Source organism: Esox lucius, chromosome 20, assembly GCF_011004845.1.
Source record: "Esox lucius isolate fEsoLuc1 chromosome 20, fEsoLuc1.pri, whole genome shotgun sequence".
NCBI classification, from domain to species: Eukaryota; Metazoa; Chordata; class Actinopteri; order Esociformes; family Esocidae; genus Esox; species Esox lucius.
The window spans coordinates 38,728,011-38,749,398 of NC_047588.1; the positions used below are offsets into that span (position 1 = coordinate 38,728,011).

Genomic DNA, 21,388 nt, shown 5'->3' on the forward strand with positions numbered 1-21,388 from the left:
TTAATAACAGACACATTTGCCAGGTGTCATCATTTTGATGTAACTTGATCACAGCTTTTCTCGATTGCTTACAAGCATCGGTCAATACTGAAACCGCAATAACAAAACTCTTCACACAGGGTGCATTACCAACATGCATCGTTGCAAAACAGTCACACCCCCAAAACTCACTAAAACCACCAAAAATATTCAAACATAATTAACATTTTCTAAAAAATATCAAAAATGTTCTTTATGTTTCAATCTGGTTACTGCAGAAATGCACACCAGTTGCCACCATTCTGTTTTGAATGTGTTTTTAGCAGTTTTGATAACTGTGTGTAAGCATTTGAGAAAACATGGGCTGTGAATATATTGTTTTGTAGGTGGTTGAGTTTGAATGAGAAAAGAGTTAATGGATTTTGGGGAATGTGTTCATTGAATGCATTTTGTGTGAAAGCAAAGAGAAACTATTCACAGTTTGGTTCACATACACTTCCATTTTGCTGACAGTGTGAAGAGTTTTGTTACTGTAACTTCTGTATTGTTCGATGCTCATAAGCAATCGGGAAAAAAAGTTTAGACGCAGTGTCATGTTAACTAGCCAGCATTGGCAGCAATTTTTCACAAACTTTAAAATGGCTTGCTAATGACATCACATCTGTCAATGTACATTTTGATGCTAAGATATTGATTGCAGAGTTGTTTTCTATTAAATATCAGCATACTTTAGCAATGTTGTCATAAATCTAAGGCGCTATAGTGTAATTTGGACAAAATGGTAATCAGGCCTGTTTAAAGTCAACAGCCCCCTTTATCACCAATATCACTGCAGCGTGATACAGAATGTTAACAACCATGGCAACGTTGCGAGGCCGGGTGATGGGCATGAATAGACCTGTAACTAGGGTGTTATTACATAACTATCCAGTTGATGTTACATAAGTCACCTTCCTTTACCTCAGACGACACTGGGTTTAGTCTTAGAACTGACCCCTTCCCACTTGAATATAACTGTACCTCCCATCTTCAGTATGAAACCAGTTGCATGAGTGTGTGTTCACCTTAGTGATTCAGGGATTCTGTCATTCAACAGATGCCTGGAACAATGTATGATCACTTTCATCTGTACATTAAAGTTATAGTATACTGTGAGGGGGAAAAAGTATTTGATCCCGTGCTGATTTTGTACGTTTGCCCACTGACAAAGCAATGATCAGGCTATAATTTTAATGGTAGGTTTATTTGAAAAGTGAGAGAAAGAATAACAATTTTAAAAAATCCAGGAAAATACTAAAATGTTATAAATTGATTTGCATTTTAATAAGGGAAATAAGTATTAGTTCCCCTCTCAATCAGAAAGATTTCTGGCTCCCAGGTGTCTTTTATACAGGTAACGAGCTGAGATTAGGAGCACACTCAGACAACTGGGTGAAAGTGTTGTGGTCAGATGAGAACAAAATCGATCTCTTTGGCATCAACTCAACTGGATGTGTTTGGAGAGGAGGAACGCTGCCAATGACCCCAAGAACACCATCCCCACCGTTAAACATGGAGGTGGAAACATTATGCTTTGGGGGTGTTTTTCAGCTAAGGGGACAGGACAACTTCACCGCATCAAAGGGCATCACAGGGCCATGTACCGTCAAATCTTGGGTGAGATCCTCCTTCCCTCAGCCAGGGCATTGAAAATGGGTTGTGGATGGGTATTCCAGCATGACGACCCAAAACACACGGCCAAGGCAACAACGGAGTTGCTCAAGAAGAAGCACATTAAGGCTTGGAGTGGCCTAGCAAGTCTCCAGACTTTAATTCCATAGAAAATCTGTGGAGGGAGTTGCCAAATGTCAGCCTCGAAACCTTAATGACTTGTAGATTCCCTCCTGAAATGTGTGCAAACCTGGTGGCCAACTACCAGAAACGTCTGACCTCTGTGATCGCCAACAAGGGTTATGCCACTAATTACTAAGTCATGTTTTGCCGAGGGCTTGAATACTTATTTCACTCATTAAAACGCAAATCAATTTATAAAACTTTTGACATGCGTTTTTGAGGATATTTTTTTCACTGTTTAAATAAACCTACCATTAATATTATAGACTGATAATTTCTGTGGGTAAACGTACAAACTCAGCAGGGGATCAAATACTTTTTTCCCTCACTGTAGCTACTACAGGCCCAGAGTTTACAACACAAACACCAACACATCTTTCATGTTGGTTTTTTTTACTACAAAATAAACACAAAACAATTCATGCTTAAACAGAAATAGCAGTCTTCCCATAACCTATTTTCCTTTCAGTGATTATGTTTTCATGTAAAACATTGTCCATAGAAACCAATGAAAAGGCTGGAGAAGGGGTTCTTAGATTAGCTGTCTTTTTTATTAGTTAGAACAGAAACGCTGGCTGCAGCATGAGCCAAGCATGACGAATTTCCAGTCACTTTTCAAATCCACAATACTGTATCAGCGGAGATTGTTCATAAAGTTCTGATCTGATTCCCAATTGGTTTTCAGCTGTGCTCCGCTATGTAGTCAATGAGATGGTGGGATTACCTGGTCTGAGATCAGTTTTAAGTGTTTCCCAGCTGAATGCTCCCTGTGACATGAGCAATGAAACACCTAAGCAGATAAATCCCAGAGAAATTGACAGAGCTGTAGAGAAAGAGAAACATAAAGTGAGATATGAAATTTCCAAAGATGCATGTACTTCACAGCCCAAGGATACATTGTGCAAAACAGGACATGGTAAAAGAAAGTTTGCATAAGTCTGAAGTGATACTCAATTTAAAACATTAGTGTGTGTAAGTTTACAAGCTATTAACGCTACATCCACCAAATGCCTACGCCAATTGGCGCTTGAGTGTGTAATAAAAATAAAACTGCCATTTTGAAAGCTACTTCCATGACTTTTCCTAAATATGTGTATATTACATTGTTCCACTGTCAGACTTCTAAACTGCCAAACAGAAATATATTTAGAGACTATTCACCAGTTTTTTACCCTATTTTCCGACTTAACCCACTGCACAGCCCACAGCACTTAGCGTTACCAAAATGGAACCCAGGTGCTAATCAACTCTCACTGAATGCATAACGTCAATGGATGAATGCGCATTACTCCCAGATGAATGATACAGCCTTCGTTAAATTTGAATGAACATACAAATGACATACAAGAATTCAATAACAACTCAATAATTTAATTAGGCTCTTATTGAAACATAATACAAACGATATAGGCTACTTGACAATTTAATATTGTATCAGACGTTGCAATAAAAAAAAAAAAATGTCCATAGGATATTCAGCTTCTTTTGTAGGCGTATTCATCAAATGTAAATAAAAAATGTAAATCTAAATAATTATTCATGAAATGAAATACCAACGACATTCTTTATCAATTTACAAATAATTTTACTAGGAGACCAAGAGAAACAAAACCGTGCACACATCCTATCTTCTCTCTTTGAATTTCCTCTGCTAATTTTACTGAAGATTAAGATTCTACAAATGTATAAGGCTACATAATTATTCACAAACAGAAATACCAAACATGTTCTTCAATCACAAATGACCAATTCAACTCAATGTTCAATGTTACACGTTACTGTTTTTAATAGGAAAAACATGAGTTTTTTTCCCGTTTTGTTTACATTCGTTTCAGTTGTTACATTAATGAATAGCAATGGAATAGCAATGATGTCAATGGATGAATGGGTGATAAACCCCTGATCAACCTAGACACACTCAGACACACCTATGCATGTGATTGAAGTGTAATGATGAAGAATGATGATGAGGATGGAAACCGTACATAATTTGAACTCGGTGAGCAAGTCAGACAAAACTCTGACACAACAGCATTTAGATAACAATGGCAAATCCAACCTGACGATTCAACGGCCTGACAGCATTGCAGATGCAGCAAAATTTTGATGATATGGCATCAGATGGAAGATCAGAAATAGGTCCCAAAATCTACATTGAGGAGAACAAGTATTTGATACAGTGTCGATTATGTAGGTTTTCCTACTTACAAAGCATGTAGAGGGGTCTGTATCTAAAACAAAAATCCAGAAAATCACATTGTATGATTTTTAAATAATTAATTTGCATTTTATTGCATGACATAAGTATTTGATCACCTACCAACCAGTAAGAATTCCGTCTCTCACAGACCTGTTAGTTTTTTCTTTAAGAAACACTCCTGTTCTCCACTCATTACCTGTATTAACTGCACCTGTTTGAACTCATTACCTGTATAAAAGACACCTGTCCACACACTCAATCAAACAGACTCCAACCTCTCCACAATGGCCAAGACCAGAGAGCTGTGTAAGGACATCAGGGATAGAATTGTAGACCTGCACAAGGCTGGGATGGGCTACAGGACAATAGGCAAGTAGCTTGGTGAGAAGGCAACAACTGTTGGCGCAATTATTAGAAAATGGAAAAAGTTCAATGATCTGAAGAGAGCTGGGACCACAGTCTCAAAGAAAACCATTAGTAACACACTACACCATCATGGATTAAAATCCTGCAGCGAACGCAAGGTCCCCCTGCTCAAGCCAGCGCATGTCCAGGCCTGTCTGAGGTTTGCCAATGACCATCTGGATGATCCAGAAGAGGAATGGGAGAAGGTCAGACCACTTTATACTGTTACGGGCAATACAATGTTGGTATTCAGGACTAATATCAAGGAATTCTCAAAGTGGGTTAAAATGAACAAACCCCCCTGCACTGTGAAACATTTTTGTTAACCTATTAACTTTTTAAACCAAACCTTGGCTAAAATGCACCATAAGCATTGAACTGTGAAACTCACCGAACCGTGAAATAAATGAACCATCCCATCCCTATTGAACAGTGACATATCCACCACCGTTCAAAGGTTTAGGATCACTAGGATCGCTATCCATTAAAACATAAATGACATGAGTTTGAATAGGAAATATAGCAAAATGAATAGGAAATGGTCATTGACAAGGTTAGAAATAATGATTTTTAATTAAAATCATAATTCTGAAGAGATGATAATATTGAAATCTCTTCAGATTACCTCAAAACATTGCTTTTGTCAAACCCTCCATTCGCAGCTATTACAGCCTCGCAGACCTTTGGCATTCTAGTTGTCAATTTGTGGAGGTTGTCTGAAGAGAATTCATCTCATGCTTCTTGAAGCACCTCCCACAAGTTGCATTGGCTTGATGGGCACCATTTATGTACTATACGGTCAAGCTGCTCCCACAACAGCTCAATAGGATACAGAATACCATGTGGTCTGATGAGACAAAAATAGAGCTTTTTGGTCTAAAATCCACTCGCCGTGTTTGGAGGAAGAAGAAGGATGAGTACAACTCCAAGAACACCATCCCAACCGTGAAGCATGGAGGTGGAAACATCATTCTTTGGGGATGCTTTTCTGCAAAGGGGACAGGACGACTGCACCGTATTGAGGGGAGGATTGATGGGGCCATGTATCGCGAGATCTTGGCCAACAACCTCCTTCCCTCAGTAAGAGCATTGAAGATGGGTCATGGCTGGGTCTTCCAGCATGACAACGACTCGAAACGGAGTGGCTCCGTAAGAAGCATCTCAAGGTCCTGGAGTGGCCTAGCCAGTCTCCAGACCTGAACCCAATAGAAAATCTTTGGAGGGAGCTGAAAGTCTGTATTGCTCAACGACAGCCCCGAAACCTGAAGGATCTGGAGAAGGTCTGTATGGAGGAGTGGGCCAAAATCCCTGCTGCAGTGTGTGCAAACCTGGTCAAGAACTACAGGAAACGAATGATCTCTGTAATTGCAAACAAATGTTTCTGTACCAAATATTAAGTTCTTCTTTTCTGATGTATCAAATACTTATGTCATGCAATAAAATGCAAATGAATTACTTAAAAATCACACAGAGATTTTCTAGATAATTTTTTTTGATTCCGTCACTCACAGTTGAAGAGTACCTATGATAAAAATGACAGACCTCTACATGCTTTGTAAGTGGGAAAACCAGCAAAATCAGCAGTGTCTCAAATACTTGTTCTCCCCACTGTACGTGTCGGATGTCAAGTGTTTTTCTGATTCTGATAAGGAGCCGCCACCTCCAATGCCTGAGCCTCCTCACAAAAAAAAAGAAAATGAACTAGCGGTGACCGCAAAAGACACTGTGAGCCTGGGAGGGACGGCACGATTCGGGCACACCAGGAAGACAACATTCACAGAATGTCCTCACCGAGAGAGCAGGCCCAACAACCCAAGACAGAGTGCACTTGACAGTTGTCTTTGTTTGTGTGACGTGCAGATGCGGCAGCACATCGGAGACTGTACTGTCACTCGTGCACACAGAAAAGGAGAGTGTGCGTGGGACATGTCTGTTGATGAACTCAAAGCATTCATTGCTCTCTTGCGTGTCCGCGGCGCATGTGGTGGGAAGAGCATGGATGTGCAGTCATTTCGGTCTGATCGATCTGGGAGGGACCCTTTAGTGTTGGTAAATGAGTGTTTGTGTGCTGGTTTTGTAGATCTGTTGTCAGTTCTACATCTGCTTCCCGACAATTAACGTTTATGGAGACTTCTAACGGCCGTCCAAATCACCAAGGCCTTTGGTAATGCTAATCTGTGCCAAAGCTCTTAGGAATGTAATTACTGACCAATAAAGGAAACCCTTTATTGCTCTGTCATTTTTGATAAACCCTTTATTGTTTTCCGTAAATCATTATATAAAATACATTTTATTCCCAGGAACAGCACCTACAGGGAGAAGGTGTGAGTCTGGTTGAAAAGTAGTCTTGAGGCGAAAAATGTATGGGAAAATAAAAAAAGCTGCTTCTGGTAAAATCAAAAAATTATGCATGCTAGTTGGTTTGATGGCCAACGTCCAATGTTGGTTTTGAAATTGAGGATGTGCCACCCACATTTAAACCGAATGCATGGCAATACTTACATTTGGTTTAAATAAAACAATTAAAAGGTTGTCGACAAGACTACGACCATGCAAGTTATGTAAAATTAACACAGCAAAAACAACAGATACTTTTTATGATATTTTAAGAAAACATTATTTACACTTTATACTGTTACGGGCAATACAATGTTGGTATTCAGGACTAATATCAAGGAATTCTCAAAGTGGGTTAAAATGAACAAACCCCCCTGCACTGTGAAACATTTTTGTTAACCTATTAACTTTTTAAACCAAACCTTGGCTAAAATGCACCATAAGCATTGAACTGTGAAACTCACCGAACCGTGAAATAAATGAACCATCCCATCCCTATTGAACAGTGACATATCCACCACAGTTCAAAGGTTTAGGATCACTAGGATCGCTATCCATGAAAACATAAATGACATGAGTTTGAATAGGAAATATAGCAAAATGAATAGGAAATGGTCATTGACAAGGTTAGAAATAATGATTTTTAATTAAAATCATAATTCTGAAGAGATGATAATATTGAAATCTCTTCAGATTACCTCAAAACATTGCTTTTGTCAAACCCTCCATTCGCAGCTATTACAGCCTCGCAGACCTTTGGCATTCTAGTTGTCAATTTGTGGAGGTTGTCTGAAGAGAATTCATCTCATGCTTCTTGAAGCACCTCCCACAAGTTGCATTGGCTTGATGGGCACCATTTATGTACTATACGGTCAAGCTGCTCCCACAACAGCTCAATAGGATACAGAATACCAGCTGGACTGCATCTTCCCTAAATAGTTTCACCAAACTATTCTTGCATAGTTTGTGCTTTGGGTAATTGTCCTGGGCTTCAATCAAGCGCCGTCCACAGGGTATGGCATGGCATTGCAAAATGGAGTGATAGCCTTCCTTCTTCAAAATCCCTTTTATCCTGTACAAATGTCCCACTTTACTACCACCAAAGCGTCCCCAGACCATCACATTGCCTTCACCATGCTTGACAGATGGAGTAAAGCACTGCTCCATAATCTTTTCATTTGGTCTGCGCCTCAAATGTTATTTTTTGTGATCTGGACATCTCAAAATTAGATTTGTCTGTCCATAACACTTTTTTCCAATCTTCCTCTGTCCAGGGTCTATGTTCTTTTGACCATCTTAATCTTTTCTTTTTATTGGCAGTCTGAGATATGGCTTTTTCTGTGCAAATCTGTCTAGAAGACAAGCATCCCCAAGTCATCCATTCACGGTTGATGTTGGAACTGGTGTTTTGCAAGTACTATTTAATATAGCTGCCAATAGAAGACTTGTGAGGCATCTGTTTCTCAAAGTAGACTAATGTATTTGTCCTCTTGCTCAGTTATGCACTAGGGCCATTCCACTCCTCTTTCTATTCTGGTTAGAGCCAGTATGTGCTGTTCTGTGAAGGGAGTAGTACACAGCATTGTAAGAGCTCTCCAGATTCTCTGCAATTTCAAGCATGGAATACACATCATCTATCAGAACAAGAAAACACTCACCTAAAGGATTATTAGGAACACCATACTAATACTGTGTTTGACCCCCTTTCGCCTTCAGAACTGCCCTAATTCTACGTGGCATTGATTCAACAAGGTGCTGAAAGCATTCTTTAGAAATGTTGGCCCATATTGATAGGATAGGATCTTGCAGTTGATGGAAACATCCAGGGCACGAAGCTCCCGTTCCACCACATCCCAAAGATGCTCTATTGGGTTTAGATCTGGTGACTGTGGGGGCCATTTCAGTACAGTGAACTCATTGTCATGTTCAAGAAACCAATTTGAAATGATTTGAGCTTTGTGACATGGTGCATTATCCTGCTGGAAGTAGCCATCAGAGGATGGGTACATGGTGGTCATAAAGGGAGGGACATGGTCAGAAACAATGCTCAGGTAGGCCGTGGCATTTAAATGATGCCCAATTGGCACAAAGGTGCCTAAAGTGTGCCAAGAAAACATCCCCCACACCATTACACCACCACCACCAGCCTGCACAGTGGTAACAAGGCATGATTGATCCATGTTATCATTCTGATAACGCCAAATTCTGACTCCACCATCTGAATGTCTCAACAGAAATCGAGACTCATCAGACCAGGCAACATTCTTCCAGTCTTCAACTGTCCAATTCTGGCGAGCTCGTTCAAATTGTAGCCTCTTTTTCCTATTTGTAGTGGAGATGAGTGGTACCCGGTGGGGTCTTCTGCTGTTGTAGCCCATCCGCCTCAAGGTTGTGCGTGTTGTGGCTTCACAAATGCTTTGCTGCATACATCGGTTGTAACAAGTGGTTATTTCAGTCAAAGTTGCTCTTCTATCAGCTTGAATCAGTCGGCCCATTCTCCTCTGACCTCTAGCATCAACTAGGCAATTTCGCCCACAGGACTGCCGCGTACAGGATGTTTTTCCCTTTTCACACCATTCGTTGTAAACCCTAGAAATGGTTGTGCGTGAAAATCCCAGTAACTGAGCAGATTGTGAAATACTCAGACTGGCCCGCCTGGCATCAACAACCATACCATGCTCAAAATTGCTTAAATCACCTTTCCCATTCTGACATTCAGTTAGGAGTTCAGGATATTGTCTTGACCAGAACCACACCCCTAAATGCATTGAAGCAACTGCCATGTGATTGGCTGATTAGATAATTGCATTAATGAGAAATTGAACAGGTGTTCCTAATAATCCTTTAGGTGAGTGTAGACTGATGAGTTTCAAAAGAAAGTTATTTGTTTCTGGCCATTTTGAGCCTGTAATTGAACCCTCAATTGCTGATGCTCCAGATACTCAACCAGTCTTAAAAAAAAAGGTCCGTTTTATTGCTTCTTTAATGGTAGGATTGTATGATTTTATCGATTTTTGTTTTAGATTTCATCTCTCACAGTTGAAGTGTACCTATGATAAAAAGTACAGACCGCTACAAGCTTTGTAAGTGGGAAAACCTGTGTATCAAATACTTGTTCTCCCCACTGTATGCATTCCCAGTTGGATGAAAAAGTCAAGCTGGAGACTTCGCCCAGCACTTTCAACAAAGTCCTAAAAGCGGGGCGTTCCCAAAAGGAAGTATTTAATGGAACGGGGTGATTGTGTAACATTTCAGTCAGTTCAAGGTGTTTTGACTTACAGATGCAACCTAAGGTTATTAGGATATTAATGATTTTAAGTAGAACCCATTACCTCACAAACTACAACTGACTCAGACATAAACGTGACAATACATTTATTTTTGGTAGATTCTGTCTCATGAACAATGTTATTCCCTATCGAATGTCCTTCAATTCCAATGACAGTGTGTAGCCTTATCTGATCATACATAGACATCTGATCCAATTTATGTGCTAGATTACACAAATGGTGTAGGCCTTTGGCAGATAACAATAATCAAAGATGAATTGCAGTCCATCTTAGATTAGATAATATGTAAGCTACACTGCAGAAAACCCTCTGACACAAAGTTTTAAACTTGAATAATATGTTTTTTGTGAAGTACTGTGTCCTTGCATTGTCAACTTACTGCATACAAGAACCCACTTAAACTTAAAAATACTTCTAAGACTGTCATTATTGTCTTTATGATCAGATGTGGTTAACTACATACGTTAGTTGAAGCATATGTAAAAATTAACACTTAGCGAATTCAGGGTATTATTATTCAAATATAAAATGTTGTTTTGGGGGTGGAGTTTATCAGGACTGTATCCAAACCCTTTCCTCGGGAGACCAGTAAAGTATGATTTATATGCGTGAGTTCATGCATTTTCAATGACAACATTCAATGACTGTACAACTTTTGTACAGTCCGCATTCCTATGATCAGACCATAGACAAAACTAAACTAATAAATTAAAATCCATTTTATTCCTCTAAGACTGTATGACACCCGACAAATAACCAACACTTAGACCCAGTGAGCTTAAACATAAGATTGGAAGTCATATCTGATAACCTGACAAAGACTTCTTTGACTGCAAAACTTAGTTTGGTGTGGGGGTGGGGAGAATGAGCTGATAAAAACATAAAAAGCTTCCCGCTTGCAAAGTTTTGGAGGCAGAAAAACACAGACAAACACGGAACGGAGTTTGGGTCTTGGGTCAGTAAATAATGTCACGGCACACACCTGTTAAAGTTTGTGTTTCTAACTGGTCCAATTAAGCACTGCAAATGTATATGACCTGCTGCAATATACTTGTTTTTGCTTTTGGTGTAAAGGCTAAGTAGTTGGTTTAGTCGGTCATCTGTCAAGTTACTTTTATGAACTGAAAAATGACTTCAACAGAAAAACATGACAAGTCACATTTATTACCAAATCATTGCTAAACAAATCTACAATTATAACATATTCTGCTTATTGGTATCAACCTGGTTTAATAATCGATGTTGGTAATTTAGTGGGGGATTTTACGCGTTGAGTGTTAATTATGACACTTATAGACCAGACCCAAACTGCTCCAAAACTCTAGTCTGAGTTTGCTTTTTAGTTCTTCATAATATTTTGGGATTTAATTTTATTCAGATTTGTGATGGAATTATACACTGACAGCATGTTTCTTCTGACTTTGGTCATTTCATTTTTCATTATTATTTTTTTTTCCGCCAGTCTCCCTGAAAATCCTCAAAAGCTATACAGTTAAATAAATGGAATCAACAGTTACAGATTTGGGTTTAGTGTTTGTATTTCTACAGCATATTAAGTATTCACTTTGATTCTTGATCAAACCGTCACAACTTGCACATCAGTGTTATTTTATCCTATTGAAAACACAGTGATATAACCTGTGTCCATATTGCCCAGCCAGACAAAACAACGTGGTGACAAATCACCCAATTGGTTTTGTTCTCCACGATCATGCCAGTGTTTGACCTCCATACAATGCAAGTCCGATCTTGGGTCTTGTCGTGTGTTGCTACAATGTCAAAGAGATGAAGGGTGCGTCGGTTGGTGTACAGCCAAATACAGTTGGCTGTGACTGTGTCCTTGACCAGCGCGTTTGTGCGTAACTGTGACATGGCGGGTACACACTGACTCATCTCAACAGTCCACAAAAGGGCATGAGCATACATATTGGTGTGTGTATGTGTGTGTGTACGTGTCTCACCTGACCAGGAAGGGCTGTGGGAAGCAACCAGCAGTTTTTGTAATCATTTCCTGAAGTTCCAGCACTCTCCGCAACAGCGCCCCCTGGCTAGACTTATCAATCTTGGTCACCACAACCTGCGTCACACACAACATACAGGCCTTCTCTGTCATCTCCTGGAAGGTTCTAGAAACTACAGGCAACACTGACAGGGACCTGCACATTTATACACCCACAGGAGAATTGATTCTGAAGCCAGCGATCTTTGCAGTTGTTCTACAAGGTTTCTATTAGCACGTTTTTCTCATTTAAACCCATATGTTCCACACACGTCAACCCTGCACCCCCGCTACCCTCCCCAAATGACAGCAGCTTAATTTAAGTCCCATTCGACATAATTGTAGTTGTGGTCAAAGTGCTTAATAACTTGATTGCATTAATAATTCACAGCCTCATGCATTAAAGCGGAAGACAGGGCCACTCAATAATGACTTGGTCCACGATGGCAGTTTTTAAATAGCTTCATTGGACAAGTTTGAATATTCTCTAATATATACTGTAATGAGGAGTTCTACATTAAACTGCACTACTGTCAACGTGATGGAACCACGGAGAGGGAAAGACAGGGTTGGGGGTCAATTTGAATTTAATCCTTTTAGTTTATTGAGAAGCTGCCTTTTATTCAGCTATTAAATTGTAATTTCAGTTCACTGCCTGAAAGGCCTCCCTTCAATTCATACTGACCCCACACCGGGGTCAACTGGCATGCAATCAAAAACTGAACTGAGATGTGCGCAAGATTCTGAAGTAACATAAACAATCCGACTACACACAGACCAGTTTGAACTCAACCTATATAAAATACATTACATTCACATGCAGTCTAAGCTGTTAAAGAAAGAACTGAGTGCCAAGAAAGTCTCAATTGGACGAGTTCTCTCTGAGAGGGGGTATCTCTGAGAGAAGATCTCTCTGACAGGAGGTACATCTCACCGCATAAGGCCGACTGAACTCTTCACACATCTCCAGGGCGATCATGTCCGCCTTTTGTAGCCCAACGGACCCGTCCACCAACAGAAACGTCCTCACTAGACTGACAGGAAGGAGACAGAGATCATATTACACACCAAGAGACACACACACAGTACATTCGATCTACATCTGACTTATTCTCCAATCCCTGGAGAGCTACCGTGAATTCAACCAAAGAAATTCATATAATTAGCTGTTGGATAAGCGGAATAAGGTCAGCTACAACAGGTGTTGGTGTGAGAACCCACAAGAGGGAACATAGAGAGAGTGCATATATGAATCTACATGCAGGGGAAGGCGGACAACCGGCTTTGAGTCAGTGACAGATGCTAAAGTAGTTAATCCAGGCTAAAGTAGTTACTCCAGGCTAAAGTAGTTACTCCAGGCTAAAGTAGTTACTCCAGGCTAAAGTAGATACTCCAGGCTAAAGTAGATACTCCAGGCTAAAGTAGATACTCCAGGCTAATGTAGATACTCCAGGCTAAAGTAGTTAACAACTGTATTCACTGGGTGCTCTTTCTGGTAACTCCCCATACTCTAAGCTAAATCTTGCTTGGATCCTTGTTACAGATGTCCTCTTTCCTAAAATTCTGTACATTGCTTGAAGTCCCAGACGACAAAACTCTAAAACATCCTGTAACCCTGGAAGCACACCTACTTCGTCCGGGTGTCAAGATACGGCTCCACCATCTCCACAAAGTCTTGCGGAGCCTTGTAGCCATAACCAGGCATGTCCACCAAAGTGAATGCCTTGCCAACCTTGAAGAAGTTCATCTTCTTGGTATGGCCCTGAGAGAGAGAGAGAGAGAGAGAGAGAAAGATCAAGATACAGTGTCTCACAATTACTGCTCCTGGGCATTTAGTACTTTGTGCACCCTCCACTTGCCAAGACAGCAGCAGTGTTTCATGTTGGACAAATTTGGATAACACATATCAAGGGATCTGAGACTTCACCCATGCAGAATCACTGCACATCCTTTACACCTTGGCCAGACCAGACCCACCGATTGTATTGTGAAGACATAGTTTTGTTGCAAGCCTGTTTCATATCGATAAGCATAATTTTTTGATTCACGACGTGCAGTAGTCGGTTATCCCGCCCTTTTGGATTTGTCAGATTATATTTATAGACATAAACACTATACATATTGCATGGCTAGTCCATGGTCCCTGCTTGTGGACTCTTCTCTTCATCTCACCCCACAGGTTTTCAAAGGGGTTTTGGTCTGGGGGGATTCTGTGGTCAATGAGACAATGTGTCCTATGGAATGTCCAAAAAAAAAACATTTTTGTCACCTGGCATATGTTACTCTCCAATTCTCTGCTACTTGGACACAGTCCATGGTGCCATATACCACTCTAATTGTAGGGATAAAACAGTCCACACACATGAAACATTTTCAAAACCTCACATTATATATCCACTGCCATACTTGACAGTGGTAATATGTGGTTTTCTGCATGACCATCACCTTGTTTATGTCAAATCCACCTCTGGTATTTGTGGCCAAAACACTACTCGTCTCATTTGACCACAGAACCAGGTTTTGATCAAAGTTCCAATGATGTTTACCAAACCCCAGATGCTGGTGTTTATGTAGAGGCTTTTATTTGGCAAGACATCCAAATAGACTGACATGTAATATACGTTTTAGAGACTTGATGACCCCAGGATTCAACCAACTTCCGCAATTCTCTTTAATCTTTAGATAATATTTTACATCTCATTGTGTCAGGACGGAATATACTTATTGTCCAGGCAGGTTCATCACAGCTGAGATTGATTTGTTAAATATTGCCCTAATCGTGAAGATGTCTGTTTATTCTTGTAGCCAATCATTTATTTATGAAGCAAACACCCTCGTCTCATTTATGTTTAGTGTTCTCTGAACTTCCCTATGTTAACAGACAAAGGGAGTTTGCTGTGTGTCACCTTACATTTATACTCCAGTAAAAATGGAAGTCATGGATGACAACTGACAAGTTCCCAATATCACTTCTAATGACAAAAAGGGGCACCAATAATTGTGATATTTTTTCTGAAAGAATCCTGGTAACTCACCGGCGTTTTGGAGACTCTGACTTCAACCTCAGGAGCCAAGGAAAACAGAGCTCGAATGAGAGAGGACTTCCCAACATTACTCCTGCCGATGAAACATACCTGGAAACATACACTATCGCATTATCAGTCTAATGACATAAAACATACACCATCCGCATTATCAGTCTAATGACATAAAACATACACCATCCACATTATCAGTCTAATGACATAAAACAAACACTATTCGCATTATCAGTCTAATGACATAAAACATACACCATCCGCATTATCAGTCTAATGACATAAAACATACACTATTCGCATTATCAGTCTAATGACATAAAACATACACCATCCGCATTATCAGTCTAATGACATAAAACATACACTATTCGCATTATCAGTCTAATGACATAAAACATACACCATCCGCATTATCAGTCTAATGACATAAAACATAATACAATGCTTATCTTGGCTGACAGAGAATGGCGGCAAGCACACGTGACTCCCATGAGGGGCAGGTATGAGAAGAAAGATGCATGACAAAGTATGGCCTGACTAAAGAACGCATCCCCAGAAAACAGTGCCAGCTAAACTGCTTAAATGTAAGACCGAGGTGTCTGATGATCTAATCGACAATAAGGTGTTCAATCACGCTGTATACATCCTGGTTATCACGCTGAAGACGTGGCTCTGAACCTAAAGACACGTTTCCCTGTGCTGCAGAGGGCACGGCCACAGGACTGCCAGTGTGTGTTGCCAGCCATGATAAGCAGCAGTCATTTGTAGGGACGTGACGGCGCGCTACTGTAATATCCCTGAAGTCTCGGGGGACGATCAGACCAAGCCGAGCAATCCGTCTCCCACTGACGCAAGATGGAGTCGGCCTGACAAGATGGATGCAGGGAGCAGCTTCCCGCGGGCCCGGGGATAAATCACAGCGTGGCGGGGGAGGTGGCGAGCGGAGCAGTAACTAAAACCATGTGTCTCAGTCACTGAACTCTGGCGCTCCCTCTGCTCCTCCACCCAAACAACTTTCCATTTGGAACTGCAAGGCAGAATCTCAGCTGAAGTCCTGTTCCAACCGGGTCTATATAAACCCCCTTAAGAGGTTGTTTCGTTTATGAAGCCACGGCCGACGTTTCCTCGCCAGTGTGACAGCAAGGCCAAAGCATTAATGCAATTCATAACTTCAGTCATCCCCCGCCCTGAGTCATCCTCTATCAGATTGGACCTCCCACCCTTCAAATCAAATGGACAGGCTGCTCCTCACACATACTTATCTTCCCCTACCTCTGCTTGGCGTGCACACGCACACACACGCACACACACGTTTGTATGGCTATCCTCATGGGGACCAGAAAATAGAAACTGCATGCTCCTTTACCTAGATGTAATGCCTAACATTAACCAACAACACCTGGACCTTAAAGAAACCCTGATTCTAACTCTAAAATTCATTTTAAGTTTGACCCTAAACCTAAACCCTAAATTGAGTTTTACCTCATGGGGGCCGGCAAAAGATCCCCATGAGTCCAATTTCATCTGGTTTTACTATACTCATCGGGACATTTGGTCCCCATAAGTACAGTTTGACCTAAAAACATACACACACAAACACCTACCTCTGGCTGGGATAATGAGGGTGCATGATCTACTCTCACAGCGGAGGTGTGGTAATCAATCGTGTGGGAGGGTGACGAGGAGAAGAGTTTCTCTGCCCTGGCTATGTCCTCCATACTGGGCTGGAAGAGCTGGAAGTGTCCACTGGCCGCTGAACTAACCAGGTAGGGCTCTAGCTCACTGAAGGGGAACAGCAGGCCCTGGAGCTTCCTCTGGGGGAGCAGAGAGGCTTGCTGAAAAGAAGCCAGGTTGTGAGCACCTTCCCGGGACGAAGTCCAAAACCCCGTCCATGGCTTTAGCAATTTCCCCAGCCTCCGGCAGAACATCTTGGGCAGTTTTTTTTTGGTGTGCCGTGGTACAGCTTGTATGTAAACAAATGGGGTGGTTGTGATGAAATGCAGTCAACGGACTGTCTGCATGCGCTTCCTTTACATTGTCCCCCCGTCTCCTGGATAAAAACAATCAGATCAATGATCATTTGACACAGGCTCAGACACTGTACAACACAGTTCAAACACAGCGAGCCCATCATTTATGTCGGCTTACATAAATGATGGGCTTATTGGCTACCAAAGGCTTCAAGCTCATCTCTAATTTAACTGAATTGAAGAGCCTGGCTGAGGTTGTTACAAGGCCACTGTCAACAACTGAATATTTAACCTCTCATCCAATATCCACTGAAAGTATTGCAGTAATAGTAGCCTACGTGTATGCAGCCTTTCCAAACAATAGTCAAAGCTGGAGCTTGACACACGCCGTTCCGTGTTTGAAGACAATGATCTACATTGTTAGAGGACTCCTAAAAATATGACATGTTACCTTGGCTTATGTCTCAGCGAGTGTGGCTTATGTCTCAGCGAGTGTGGCTTATGTCTCAGCGAGTGTGGCTTATGTCTCAGCGAGTGTGGCTTATGTCTCAGCGAGTGTGGCTTATGTCTCAGCGAGTGTGGCTTATGTCTCAGCGAGTGTGGCTTATGTCTCAGCGAGTGTGGCTTATGTCTCAGCGAGTGTGGCTTATGTCTCAGCGGACGTGGCAAATGTATCAGTGGTTGTGTCAAGACAGGTTTCTACAGATATTGCAAATCCAGGAGAAACTGTGTTTGTACAAACAAGTCATGTTAGAAAATCTAGTTATTTATTGTGTACTACGGTAAATTGTCTCATGCCACCAAAACCACAAATGTTGAAACTTGGAGATTCATGTCTACCAAAGGTGGTTTAGTTATTTCATTTATATGTTATTTTATGAACCACATATTATACATCCAGACCAAAAAAATGCCCAAAAATGCATCTTTAATATACTTGAAAAATTATCAAGCTAAATGTTATAAATTGGATCAAACTTAGCCAACTAAGGTTAGGGCTAAGATTAGGCTAGCTTACTCATTTTATTGACAAACTTGACCTGAGTACAGAGGTCAAAATATTATAAACTAGGAGGTTCGATTTCTGAATGTTGACTGGCTGAAAGCCAGGTATAAAAAAAAACTGATAGCACGAGTATGATAGCATCCCATGCATACCAAGTTCCCAGAGAACTTGGTATCCCAACTCTCTCCCTTACCGTTAAAAAAGAAAAAGAAAAAAAAGAAACTGTTTGTGACAGTTAGATTTCGGCTGTCTAATTTTTTATATCTATAGATAAAAAAAGATGTTCAAATTATGCCTGTATGGAAAAACAATTTACTTAATACTGATTTACTCAGTAACCATTTCCATAATTTACTAGTGTTTTTAGAGTAAAGAGTGAAGTGCATGCCAAAGTTATTTCTCCCATTTAGAATGTTCTGAAGTTGAACCATCTACATTCCTAATCCATCTGTTTCATATTGTCCACGTTCATCAAGTTAAGTGCAAGGTATTCATTGATAAGAAGTCCGCAATAATAAATCAGCTACACTACATGTGTGTGCTTATTGCCTCTTACTATGGAGTAAGAGGCTTTCAGTGTTGTAGAAGCCTAATGAATGGCAACACAACCAAGAACACAGCTCATACAGCCTAGCAGGAGCTACAGCTGTCCTTTTAAACGATGAATAACAATTAAACAAATCCCCCTGTTTTGAAAACAGGTCTACTCATCAAAAGTTTGTGCCAAACTCACATTTGAGAAGACTTTGGATGATGTCACTTTTTGGAAATCAGCACGGTGTCATAAAGATATAAAAGCCCCTTACACTGCTTCACAACAACGCACATGAAACTGGAAGTTACTTTAAGTTACTCTGGATAGTGTCCGCTAAATAGCTCAACTGTTAATGTAAACTGTATAGTAGCCTCCACTGCCTGGTTTTGGTTCCTGTTTTCCGACCTTTTGGATCTTACTGACAAAATGTGCTGGCCTGTATTATGATATGTGCCGCAAGAGGTTTGGAGAACCTTGGTTCTGTTTACCAGCTGCTGCCTTTTGCGGTTACTTCCCTCACTGTGCCCATCCCTCCACTCCATCTGTCGCTACCAACAAGGTGCAGAACTTGCCATTAGTGTTTCTTTGAGCAAAGGGGCTTTGCTGTATGAGTGACAGAGACATGCAGCCTGACAATTAAAATGTGTGAACCCCTCGTGTTGTTTCACCCACTCTTCATACATACAATAATTCAAGACCCTCATCTGTCATAACCTACTTTAGTGTAGCTATCTGCAGGCAGTGGCAGGGTCCCTGGTGAAAGCGTTTAGTCCGCGAACTAATTCAGGCTAAGTCTGACTAGGTAGTGTGCCTGCTGCCACTATAACTCGTCAACAGCCCACTGCGCACCCTGTTTGGTATAGTGACCGGAGTACAACCAAGCACCCATAAAGGTGAATTAAAACACACCCTTTATCCTTTAAGAGAATGGAGCGAATTCGCAAGGTGCCTCTGCATAACACATTGCATAGAAGAACCGTTATTTGAAAAGAAGATACAGATTTAATCCTAAATCTACCATTTCCTTGTTATGAAGTGGCTCAGACGGTTCACCAGAAAACTCTCTGGAGTCCGTAATAAATAAAACTTACCCGATGACTTTCTGCTATACTCTTGTAGCTGTGAATCATGTGACAAAACAAATAGTAATGAAACAACTTTAAAAAACGTAGGGCTAGATGTCAATTACCATCGCAACGTTCTCCATGTTTGATTATGGGTGTTACATTGAAATGCATCCGGTAGAAACAAATACACACTATACATTTTCCGCCTCAACAAAAAGCTTTAGATTACGATGAATACACGTAGTTTTTTCTCAATTTCTTGTCACTCAAATCTATTGATTATTCATGTACAAAAGAACGTCTCAGCATTATTCCACCCAAAACAACACTTTTACAGTTTTGTATTATAGGTTTATAAACCATTCTTCGTATTGTCGGGTGACATGTTGTAAGAATTTCATTGTACTGGATGACGCTGTGTTTTTCGGTGCATTTGACAAATAAACCTTGGAACTGTTTACAATACGGCTAAAACTACAATACAGTGGTCTACCTGATGTATGGACTTGTGTTTAGAGAGCAGTTTAATCCTACTTGGCCTGCATTACATTCTTCCAGATGATTCATGGCCCTTCGCTGAACCTCCAGAATTAAAATGATACTGTAACATTGTTGAGGTCCTACTCAGTTTTGGAAAGGAACTTCCTATCTCATTTCTTTCTGATGTTGGGTTTGTCAAATACAGTATATCCTCTATCACCCTCTCAAGGAAGATTGGGAAGGGATTAACATTATGACATTAAAATACAGCAAGCCAAGAAAATGTTGTGCAGTGCCGTAATATATGGGATCTAAGAGGTGGCGATGATAAGAGTGACTTTGCGCAGACCTTTCTCCCTTTACATTCCTTTAGATTGACTCTCGGGTAGACAAGGCTTCCCAAAGATGTGTTTATGTTTTCTGCCAGGTGTCTGGAGATCTGCCTGTGTACAGGGAGTGGACTGTTGAACAGCAATGTTTTCCAACTTAGATGGGTGATAGTTTAGGTCTGTTTTTTATTTGCCTACTGAAGTAAATTTAAGCATGTAGTTAGTCAACCCTATAATACAGTAGCCTACTAACTAAATCAACAATGTTTGTATGCTTAAATATCTACTGGGTTTCAGGCCACCTTGCTCTTCATAAGTTTTTAAATGGACATGGTTTTCCTGAAATTCCTGTTTGAAGATTCACAGAGAAAGCAGAGGAATAAGCTAGAGATCAGGAATCCTTTAAACTATATCAGATGCAAAGTCCTCTGGGTGGCAGTGTTGCCTGTATAAACCCTCTATTCAGCTCTACACCCATCCCTGCGACCCACTCCCTCTGGACTCCTGCACTGTAACCCTCTAAGTTGTATAAAATGACTGCAGTGATTCATGCTGAATCACATCAGCTATTTCAGTGAACGCCTAAACGTTTCTAAAGTATTCCCCCCTCGCCCATTTACACTGCGGGCCTAACACACGCTACATGCGCTAATCATGCAGATTATTTTTCAGTCATCAGCCACTCCGGTGGATTTAGCGTTCAACCGTTTTTAGGTCATGTACCTGTGTGTGAATCATCAGTTGGCTCCGCACCGGCTGATATAAAGTAAAAAGAGTGTCTCCGTTCGACCTCAGCTGGGCTACTTAGTGAATGAGATAGTGTCAGCTGCATCATTTCACAGAAGGGAAGAGAATGATGGTCCCTAAATCACATTCCAACAGGAATTAACAGCGTGGACAGCTGACGGGGATATTTT

The 21,388-nt window shown here is 40.8% G+C and overlaps 1 protein-coding gene across 2 annotated transcripts; it reads right to left on the bottom strand.

The window, feature by feature from the left end:
* Window positions 1-2,161: 2,161 nt before the first annotated feature.
* Window positions 2,162-19,836, bottom strand: gtpbp8 (GTP binding protein 8 (putative)). Of its 2 annotated transcripts, none has more exons than XM_010901482.4 (7): window positions 19,687-19,836; window positions 16,689-17,134; window positions 15,079-15,177; window positions 13,675-13,805; window positions 12,978-13,077; window positions 12,006-12,121; window positions 2,162-2,635 (listed from the first exon to the last, which is right to left on the bottom strand). In XM_010901482.4, the coding sequence occupies exons 2-7, from the start codon at window positions 17,010-17,012 to the stop codon at window positions 2,554-2,556; spliced, it is 852 nt and encodes a 283-aa protein (XP_010899784.1). In that variant the 5' UTR covers window positions 17,013-17,134; window positions 19,687-19,836; the 3' UTR covers window positions 2,162-2,553. The 2 variants fall into 2 exon arrangements, with proteins under 2 accessions (XP_010899784.1, XP_010899785.2); XM_010901483.4 differs by lacking the exon at window positions 2,162-2,635 and adding an exon at window positions 9,853-11,813.
* Window positions 19,837-21,388: the final 1,552 nt, after the last annotated feature.